Genomic DNA, 10323 nt, shown 5'->3' on the forward strand with positions numbered 1-10323 from the left:
GTCATTGGGAGAGGTCAGAGGTCTACAAAATAATGGAATATCATCCGGATATGGTATGCCAAGAATTCCAAAAATACAACAAAATTGAGCAGAAGTCATTTGTGAATTTCCTATCTAGGTATTGACTTTGAAAGTCTGATGTTTGAACTTGTTGCTTGATGTACCATCTGTTATTTGACAGTTCAAGCTTCTGTTTGTGGCATTTTATTTCTGTAGTAATGTTTAAACATTTAGAGAAACTATCTACAGTACAAGGATGAGTACCTAGGAGTAGTAGGGCAAAGATAACTCATTGTAGCTGTTTGTAGTAACTGTTGTGTCTGTTACAGGTGACATGTTGGGTGATGATGACCTTCTGCCGGTGCTGCAAGAGGACCTCGGGGACTCCGATCTGAACCAGTTCCTAGGTCTGGCTGCGTCTCCAACTGCGCTGACTTCTCCGGTCCACTCCCCGCAGTCCCCCACGGGAGGGGGCTTCTCCGGCGGCGGACAGTCCAACCCTTACTCAGGGGGAGGGGATGGCAGTGGAAAAGTAAGTAAAACTAATATGAAATTAATGATTAGCAAAGCTTTTTGTTCTAAAAACAGTTCTCAGATTAACTGTGGTTTTTACTGGTACAATTAAAAGATTTGAGAGCTTAGGATCAATAGTAATTCTGGTTTTTGTTTTGTAACACAAGATGCCACAAGGGGGCACTTTCTGACCTGTTGCTGTTGTAGTTATAGAAGATGTAAAGGAAAACTAGCTTACAGGGCCCCTTGTATACATAAGTAGTCTACAATGGAAATTTAAATGGACTTCTTCAAAGAAGGCTCCTCCATGCGTCAGTTCATCAGCATCAGCCAATAGTCTATCAGCATCAGAGGATCAATAGTAATTCTGGTTTTTGTTTTGTAACACAAGATGCCATATAGTAGCAAGGGGGCACTTTTTGACCTGTTGCTGTTGTGATTATAGAAGATGTAAAGGAAAACTTAGCCTAGCTTACAGCACCCCTTGCATACATAAGTAGTCTACAATGGGACCTCGACTTGACTTCTTCAAAGAAGGCTCCTCCATGCGTCAGTTCATCAGCATCAGCCAATAGTCTATCAGCACCAGAGGATTCTTCCCTAGGACCTTCTAGCTGCTGCTGGTGTCTCTTGCGCTGTTTTCTAATTACTCCCTTGTTTAACATAGTCTATGTTTTCTGTGTGGCACTTGACGTTTTTGTCATTGATGACATGTTTCTCTCCCCGCCCCAGACGTCTTCCTCTCAGCCCCTGCCTGACCCAGATGAGATCCCCATGCTCCTGCAGCAGCCCCTGGCCCTGGGGTACTTCATCTCCACCGCACCCATCGGAGACATGCCCAAGTCCTTCTGGTCCGCCTGTCCTCATGCCGAGGGGGTCTGTCCCGTGTACCTCAAGGTGGGTGCTACAGACATGCATGTCATATCTGTGCTGCAATAACGATTGACTCAGGTGTTTAGGATAACTTGCGTGGACTTCTACTGTTATCACACTGGATTCCATAGAATTATACGAATGCGCCATTGTCAATAACTTGAATATCGTATTTGTTGTTGTTTCAGAGTTCTTTACTGTATTTGTCTTGTCATGATGTACATGTCTAGCCTGAGTAGACTGATACTGAAGGCTGAGCTGAAGCTAAAAGAAATGACCACATGTTACTCTGAATGACAATCTGTTGTTTGTATTTCCAGTCTGCGCTCCATGTGCACACCCCTGCCGTACAGCAGAACTCTGAGGAGATCCTCCAGTCTCGACACTCCCACCCCCTGGACTCCAACCTCACATGTGATGTACTCAGGTCAGCATTACATCTGCTTTCAACTAATCTGAACATAAAAATGTTTGAGATTCATGTTTAGAACTTCAACCTTGATTGGGATAAACTTGCTAATGAACACATGGATATTGGTGAAATGTTGTGGTGCTCTTTTTGTTGGATTAATATTTCTGCATCATCCCCAAAGTTATGGTTAACAGTATCATTGAAGACAGCTGTTAAGTGTTGATTAACGTGTCAAGAAGGTTACAAGATACTTTATTTGTTTGGAGTTAACTATCTGTAGGTGGGCATAGATGTTGTGTTTCATAACTGTTTGTATTTCCCCTTCCAGGTATGTTTTGGAAAGCTACAATGCTTTGTCGTGGTTGACCTATGACCCCGTGAGGAGGGACCGCCGCTCTTGCCTCCCCGTGCACATGGTGGTGCTGACCAAGCTCTACAACACCATGGCAACGCTGTTGACGTAACAGTAGCTACGACAACAGTATCCATAGCAACAGTGGCTTCCAAGGCATCCTGAGACAGACTTTTCCTCATAGCAATTTTGTACACGAGACTTTTTTCCTTAAAACAAAACATGAGGCATTACCCATGAAGCTGTTGGTATCTGTTTACAGCTGGTCGTCATGGTGATGCCTGTTACTATAGCAACTGGAGTGAAGGTAGAACAGTTTTCTGGTGCAGTCTACGACCACCGCCTACTTTTGGTGGTTTTATGTTGTGGAATTGGCAAAACAGTAGAGAATCTGAAAGATATTTTTCCCATTCAGGCAACAATAACTTGTTTCAGCTTAGCAAAGGCAATTAGTTGTCTCAGTCGACACTAAATCTTTTGGCTGTTACTTTTTTTGGCTAATGCTGGATTTTGGATTCTGAGAAATGAAAATGAAAGAAGCAATAGTATCTGCTTGGAGAAAGCTCAGTTTATGACCATTCAGTACTTCACATTTCTGTCATCTGAAGTTCCAAAAACACATCTAACAGGCTAGTGTTTCCTCTTTATGAAGTATCAACATGTGTGGACATCTCATGTCAATCTGTACATGTGTGTATTGTGCTATGTTCAGAGGGAGAGCATCAGCAGTCCATGGAATGGACAATGTTGTGAGTGTGGCAGGGTTAGAGGATGAGAATTCAGACTTGTATTGGAGCGTTGCAAACAATGACCCATTGTCAAGTATCACTGAGGAACGTCTACCTACAGATATAAGGCTTCTCTCATGGTCAGGATTTTGTTTAAGGATTAGTGGAGATTCCACAAATTCACTACTATTTACTTTTGAGGAAAATGTCCATCTTTGATTACTTCATAGAAATACACAGCTCCCTTTGTCCTGAAATGTGGCAACTGAATTTTTTCTGACCATGTACACCCCTTTGGCTTCTGGTCAACATGTGCAAAATACAGCGTAGTTATTGTACAAATCACAACCACTTTCTCAGTACGAAGTACTAGTACCTGAATGAATTCTTCCAAATTGTTAATGAGAGTGATAAAATTGCTTTCATTTTTGTGTAAATGCTTTGTTAGCTAAAAGACCTGGTAGGAAGATAAAGTTGTTTGTGCACTTCTCAGTTTCAAAGCTGAACTTGTTAAAGGCAAAGGCACAGATAGTTCTGACTAAAATCTTGAAAGGGATGGCAAACTTGCAGCACATACCTTTTCATCCACAATTTTCCATTATATTTTGATAGTCCTTCAATAACTTAGTTTTAAAATGGCAGAGAATGGCTTCAGTATGGGGATGTGTGTATTTGTTCCTTTTGTACTTACTGGTATAAATTGTTTAAATGACAGTATGCTTCCCCTGTTAGGTGAATGGAACAGTCTGAGTTGTCTCTTACTTAGTTTGGAGGAATGTACCAAAACTGGTGGTAGTAGGTGGGTGCAGATCCATGATGACCAAAGCTTACAGATCACAGAGGTTGCACGTCACGTCAAAATCCATGTAAATAAATTGGTATATTTTTGTGAGTCCCCTTCGATCACTCAACTGTATTGCACAGTGCTCTCAAAAATTGCCGCCCCTGGCAGTTGATATTGGTGAATTTTGTATGTTCTGTGATATTTTTGTGACCTGAATATAAGTGTCTGTGTACGATGTGTTATTGATGATACTGCCTTTGCTCTCTCTTAGATGCCTAAGTAATAAAAATGTACTGTGTGTGTATACACTACCTGCAAAATATATATATCTATAAATATATGTATATTATATCTACATAGTACCATGTATGTACCAGACCAGATTCTTGTAAATCTATTTTATACAAATGGAAGACTTTAATAAATTATTGTTTGTGTCCGAGGACGGCCAGATGACTAATTTTATGTATGTACACTGTTGTACTTGTACAAAAAAAATGGCAAAACCTTCAGGGACGCAGTCAAGGGACGGGAAAGGACCGTTACTATGGCAACAGGAGATTTTTCTGTCATGATATCAGAGGTTACGTTTTTATGAATTTAGTTCCTGTAAAGATGATTGCCATATATTTCGTCCCTATGTCTCTGATGATGACACCCATACTACTTAATGACATGAATAGCGTCTAATTTCTCATGCCTTGTAAGGTATATGTTTTATAATTTGTGCCTCGGAATGGAAGGCTGCAAACTTTTGTACAATATGTTGGTTCAAGAGCATGTGAAACTTACTTAATTTAAGAATTTTGCTTCAATGATAGGATTTCTGTTGCACCAGATGCAGCGAACATAAGTCGAGCTGCCGAGCATGCTTCGTGCCCTAGCTTTGTACATAGGAAAAAATAGTGGGACACGAAAAGATGTATATTATTTCTCAAATGTCCACTCAATGTGTTACGATGAATGTTATACTTTGGGGCAGGAGACTGGTCTGAATATCGTCCGTGGTGGCTGCTGTCCGATGTCAGTGTGGGGTCCAGCGAGCGATAAGGCGCCACCTACCGTGGCCTCCCGCCTCTGGCGAAGTTTCCCCCCAACCACAATGGGTTTCTACTTTTCCACGTGATTTGTAGAGTCAATAAAATAAGTTATTCATGTACGATGCTGTGTGGTTTCTTGTGTATTAGCTAACATTATGTAGGAACGCTTTTCAATTATTCTGATACAAATTATTTCAGTATTGTTCCTTAAGTAAACTAGAACTTGTACTGGGGGACAGAAGACTGACAACCAAACCAAACCAACCAACAAATGCCATTAGAAGCTTAACCTAGCAGAGGTAGGGTATGGCTTGAGCCGTCCAAAAGCTGGTGCGACAAGGGTTAAGATTATGATTTCAACCCTTTTTCATTACTGCAACCAGACATACGGAATAGATATAGGGGAATACATACAATAGATGACTTGCTCTGCTGAATTTCTCTACTTATTCAGAAACAACATTGCCATCGTTACCCACAGTTCAACCAATGCAGCTGTTGGATCAAACAACCTTAAATATCTAGGGTTCAAGTTGAAGTGCTCATCTAGTATATCTGGTCCCTTATGTGACCCTGGCGCCTGGGCAAGGCCTGTTTTATATGACCAATTCTGCTCATCGTAAAAGGGAAGACAGTACACTATGGTGCCGGTAATCTACGGCCCTTCACGTTCCCAAATGTTTGTGCAGAGCTCGAATTGCAAACATTCTCGTGGCTAAATATAGCCCTGTCCCCTAAACAAGCCAGTGGTCCATTCGTGGCTGATCCCGTCGTCTTTTATGTACAGCGAGTTAGGATATGAAAGTGGGTTGAAATAACCGATGTACCATTCCAGACTTCAGACCAGTGCCTCGGACAGTGGTAGCGTTGTTTGGACGAAGCCGCGGTGGCAAACGTCAACCCAGAAAGTAAGTGTTTGTAGATTCACAAACCTACTGGTACCTAACTTGACATCAGATGGTATAGGTTCGGAAACAACTTTGAAAGTGCGGCTGCTGTTTCTATCAATGAGGATGCGTTTGCTATCGTTAGACCAAAATATTTGGATTCATTGTAGGTTGTTACCATTTCTGATCCACGTATGTTGAGATTCATCATGCACATTGACAGCTGGGTATAACTGTGTTAGAGCCTGGGCAACTTCCGCTCTAACGACGGAAATCCAGAATGCGCGTGCGCCCCCGGGCCATAGTTAGCCTAGGAAAATGATAGCCTCTACCAGGCTCCACAGGTTGATGCAGAAATAGTACAATTTGGCCAAATAAAACAGAAAACATTCCAGAGGAGTTAGATGCCGACGAGTACAGTTTGCGACCTATCAAAGGCCGGCCAACACTCCTAGGCCAATTAATTCCAATTTGGCTTTTATTCCTAACTTTTCCAAAGTCCCCTATTCTGCCAGGCGGGAGTCTGGTAGAGATTAGGAATACGAGATAATGAATGTCGCTGTTGTGTTGATGTACTGCTGAAGAGTAAGAGGGGTTTTGACAGGACATCGTAGAAAGAAAAAAAGACTTCGTAGCCACTGCATCAGCTTATGTGGCATCGGGCCAACATGGCAGTACGTTCGTGTCCGAGTTCATCCACGTGACATCCTGTATTGGAGAGCCCCACTCGGCACGTTGAAAACTCATCAGATAGCTGTGCGTTTGAAGTTTGAACCCTTCAGATGACGGAAATGGCGCTTTTATGACACGCACGCGCACCAAATCAGAACTTTAAATCCTGTGAAAGATTCTTATGCATCGGTTTTGGACTGCTTTCCTAAAACACAAACGCATCAGCAAATTATTTGTGATTTTAAGAGCTAAACGTGCTTGGAATCAGAATCTCTGTCCACCCTAGATTATGTAACGTGTCCTCACAAGGTAAGATATGTCTGAATGACTGCGACAGAAATGAAGATAGAGATATAAAAGATATAGAAGGAAGTAAAACTCTTCACTCGATATACGAAACTAAACCATGCGCTCAATAATGACATGCAATATAAGGTTTGTGGGTGATCAGATTTCAAACTTTGATGTGGGGAGTATTCCTTACTGCTGAGGTCTACTTTACTGTATGATGGACTATCTTTGGAAAAATGCTACCGCTCAAAAATGTAAATGCTTTGCAGATAGTAAGATGGCTGCCTACTTCCAGGCTGAGAATGTTGTAGATCCCTCATTACTGGGAGCATTGGTCGGGGTAAGTGGTCCTAGTACTGTTCCTTGTGGCACGCTAAATATAAGCTGTTTTCACGTGTGTTTCTTTAATCAAGGTTAGTCTTAGTACTACCGGGTGCACATTATAAACGATGGCCGAATTTTCGGATGCACGGAAATTTTGAAGAAAAAACAAACAACGTACATTGATGGTCAGCGTACAGATTTTGTGTTTCAGCCAATGCTGTCTGTGTCAGGCGGCCAGCGGTCCCGACAGACTGGCGAGGCCATGGGCGCGCCCTGCCCCCACCTCGGCATTCCCTTAGGCCAACGGGTGAGTATTACACAGTCACGTGTACATTCACCTTGCAGAGAATTCATCCTACGCGTGTTCGAACAGAAGCGTTGCTCTAATACTACATGACCAACTGTTTACAACTAGTAGATCTAGATCTGTTTATCGTTGAAGAGATTCAGCAGTCACGTATGAACACAATTACAGTGTAGTACACTGACTTTCTTCCAACTGTGACAGTTTTAAAGGCAAGGTACATACCTCCAAATTTTCGATGTCTTACAGCACATCTAATCTCGTGCTCTCTCTCGAGTCTAGGTTACTCTCCGTGAATAAGATGTGCCGTAAGACATCGAAAATTTAGAGGTATGTACATTACCTTTAAAAACTGTCACTGTTGGAAGGAAATTTGTACTAACTAGATCTGTTTATATTTCATATTTCATTCTATTGCTCTAAACGTTTCATCCTTCCTCTCTATTTCTGTTGTGTTTAAATCTTTCTAAAGCCCTGGGCGCAAGATACCCCGGCTGCCCCTTTTACCAGCACAGACGTCGAATACGTCGACGATGAAGGCGGGAACCTCCAGTTCACAGACAAGGTTCACTCCAGGACCCTGGCCGAGGGCTTGCGCCGACTCGTCAACACCAAAGCGGGGCCCAGCGACCTGACATGCCATCTGACAGAACGCGGCTGCGCCAAAGTCTTCCAAAGCAACTCCCTCATCTACGACTTCGAATGCGAGGACGTCTTCAAGAAAATTCGGAACTTGCGACTGGCCGGAAAGTTCTGCGACTTGACGGTAAAAGTCGGGAAGCTGGACATCCCGTGTCACAGGATGGTCTTAGCGGCTTTCAGTAACTACTTTGAGCTGATGCTCTTCGGAGACTTCGTGGAAAGTAAAAACGACTACATTTGGCTTCGGGACGTCTCGGCACCTGTGGTGAATGAAATCATGGACTACGCGTACTCCGGAGAGATCACCATCACCAGTAAGAACGTGGAGACGCTGATGCACGCCAGCTCCATCTTCCAGCTCGCGCCGCTCGCCAAGGCCTGCTGTGAGTTTCTCCGGCGGCAGCTGGACGTGGAGAACTCGGTCGGCATCATGAAGTTTGCCGATCTGTACACGCGCAAGAAGCTCGCAGACGAGGCACGTGCGTACGTCCTAGAGAACCTGCCACAGGTGTCGTGTTCGGAAGATTTCCAGCAGCTGAGTCTGGAGGACATGGAGAGCATAGTGACAGACAGGGCGTGTCGCTGGGGCAGGGAGACCGTCTTCGAGGCCGTCATGAAATGGGTCAGGCCTGACGACACGGGTCTCAGGGAGCACCTTCCACGACTCCTCAAGAAAATGAAACTAAGACTGATCAATGAAGGATACCTCGAGAACACAGTTAAGACGTCAGCGGTAGTTCTGAGGTCGAAGGAAGCCATGGAGGAAGTGGGGAGGGCAGAGAACGAAATAAGTGAACGCAAGAAGAAAACATTTTCAACTCAGGTAAACTTCACTGTCTTCCGCTAATACTGCAATTCTAATTTGGCCAATAAGCACTAGTCAATAAATTATTTTGAACGGACGTCCATATGGATGAAAAATGTAACACTGGTAGTATATACTAGTACATGTATTTAATATAGAATTTCAGTTCATCATATGAAATGCAGTTCATCATATAATGAGTTAATGATGATGAAAATATATGTTGTGTCAATGCTTAAGTGCATGCAACTAACTACAGTTCATTATATAATATGAGTTAATGATAATTAAAATATGTATGGTGTTAATTAACAAGGCAAAGAAGACCGCCAGAGACCGAGGAAGGTGGAGGCAACTCACGGAGGCCCTGTGCTCCCGCAGGGGCAAAGAGGATTAAGTCAAGTCAAAGTCAATACTTAAGTGTTACGTGTGTGTTGTGCAGGTGATGGGTGTAATAATGCTGAAGTGTTACGTGTGTATCATCCAGGTGGTGTGTGTTTATGCAGAAGTGTTACGTGTGTATCATCCAGGTGGTGTGTGTTTATGCAGAAGTGTTACGTGTGTATCATCCAGGTGGTGTGTGTTTATGCAGAAGTGTTACGTGTGTATTATCCAGGTGGTGTGTGTTTATGCAGAAGTGTTACGTGTGTATCATCCAGGTGGTGTGTGTTTATGCAGAAGTGTTACGTGTGTATTATCCAGGTGGTGTGTGTTTATGCAGAAGTGTTACGTGTGTATCATCCAGGTGGTGTGTGTTTATGCTGAAGTGTTACGTGTGTATTATACAGGTGGTGGTGCAGGTAGGCGGCATCAGCGGTGGAGAACAGCCGGGATGTCAGAGTGACAAAGTCAGCCATGTTGACGTCCTGGAGCCCGACAGTAAGTGTTGGGCCATCATCTCGTCTCTGCCGGACAGAATCAAGTACTGCCACCACGCCGTGTCGGCCTGGGACAACGACATCTACATCTTAGCCGTTTTCGACGAGAAGGGACGGTCGGAGTTTTGGCGGTTTGCGACGCAGACGAACATGTGGTACCGGCTGCCCGACCCTCTGCTACAGCGCGTACGTCAGGGCCGCGTCCGCCTCGAAACGCTGAACGGCCGCGTTTACGCCATCGGGGGCATGACGGAGGTATCAAGTTTCGAAGACTGTTTCGAGGCTTACGATCCCTGCGCGAACTCGTGGAAGAAACTGCCCAGAATCCTGAAATCTGTGAGGAAAATCGCGACAGCGGTCTGTAGCGGGAAGTTGTTCGTGTTCGGTTACCAAGGCGACGACCCACAAGAGCGCGAGATGGAGGTGCAATGTTACGATCCTGGGAACGAGACGTGGGACGTGGAGTCGGTGAGCTCGTACCACGGCGGGAAGAGGCAGTACCAGGCCATCGGGCTCGGCAGGAAGATCTACATGATGCCCATATTAGGCAGGTTCTTCACCATGTGTGCGTATGACGTCGACCTCATGGACTACCTCAAAGTCCCCGCCCCAAAGAACAGCCACCTGCAGTGCGGCATGACGACGCTAGGGGACGGGATTATCATCACCGGCGGGAGGGACACCTTCGAGGCGGCGTACCTGACTCCGGGTTTTGAATACTACGACCCCGCGGTAGACAGCTGGGAGATCCTCGGCATCCAGTCCAACCACATCCGCCGGGCGCACAGCTGCGTCACGGTCAACAACTGCCAGTGGAT

At 44.4% G+C, this 10323-nt stretch overlaps 2 protein-coding genes across 2 annotated transcripts in view; both read left to right on the forward strand.

Annotated features, from left to right (window-relative positions):
- The window catches only part of LOC118425283 (mediator of RNA polymerase II transcription subunit 13-like), a 51934-nt gene extending 47113 nt beyond the window's left edge, over positions 1-4821 (forward strand). Inside the window, exons 28-31 of the mRNA XM_035834081.1 lie at positions 330-532; positions 1246-1410; positions 1707-1813; positions 2127-4821. Coding sequence (XP_035689974.1) covers positions 330-532; positions 1246-1410; positions 1707-1813; positions 2127-2262 — 611 coding nt within the window. The 3' untranslated portion in view covers positions 2263-4821. The remainder of the gene's footprint in view (positions 1-329; positions 533-1245; positions 1411-1706; positions 1814-2126) is intronic.
- Positions 4822-6829: 2008 nt separating this feature from the next.
- LOC118426159 (kelch-like protein 21) lies at positions 6830-10221 on the forward strand. The gene is made up of 5 exons (XM_035835420.1): positions 6830-6892; positions 7088-7183; positions 7653-8645; positions 9416-10056; positions 10107-10221. Exons 1-5 carry the CDS (start codon positions 6830-6832, stop codon positions 10219-10221), a joined length of 1908 nt encoding a protein of 635 aa, XP_035691313.1.
- Positions 10222-10323: the final 102 nt, after the last annotated feature.

Source organism: Branchiostoma floridae, chromosome 11 (genome assembly GCF_000003815.2).
Source record: "Branchiostoma floridae strain S238N-H82 chromosome 11, Bfl_VNyyK, whole genome shotgun sequence".
Taxonomy (NCBI): Eukaryota; Metazoa; Chordata; class Leptocardii; order Amphioxiformes; family Branchiostomatidae; genus Branchiostoma; species Branchiostoma floridae.

What these genes read in the sequence shown, in the direction of transcription:
- LOC118426159 (XM_035835420.1), top strand. Translation starts at nt 6,830, where the DNA reads ATGGCTGCCTACTTCCAGGCTGAGAATGTTGTAGATCCCTCATTACTG. An exon ending in TACTGGGAGCATTGGTCGGG is followed by an intron (nt 6,893 to 7,087) that starts GTAAGTGGTCCT and finishes TTTGTGTTTCAG; the next exon opens with CCAATGCTGTCTGTGTCAGG. An exon ending in GCATTCCCTTAGGCCAACGG is followed by an intron (nt 7,184 to 7,652) that starts GTGAGTATTACA and finishes ATCTTTCTAAAG; the next exon opens with CCCTGGGCGCAAGATACCCC.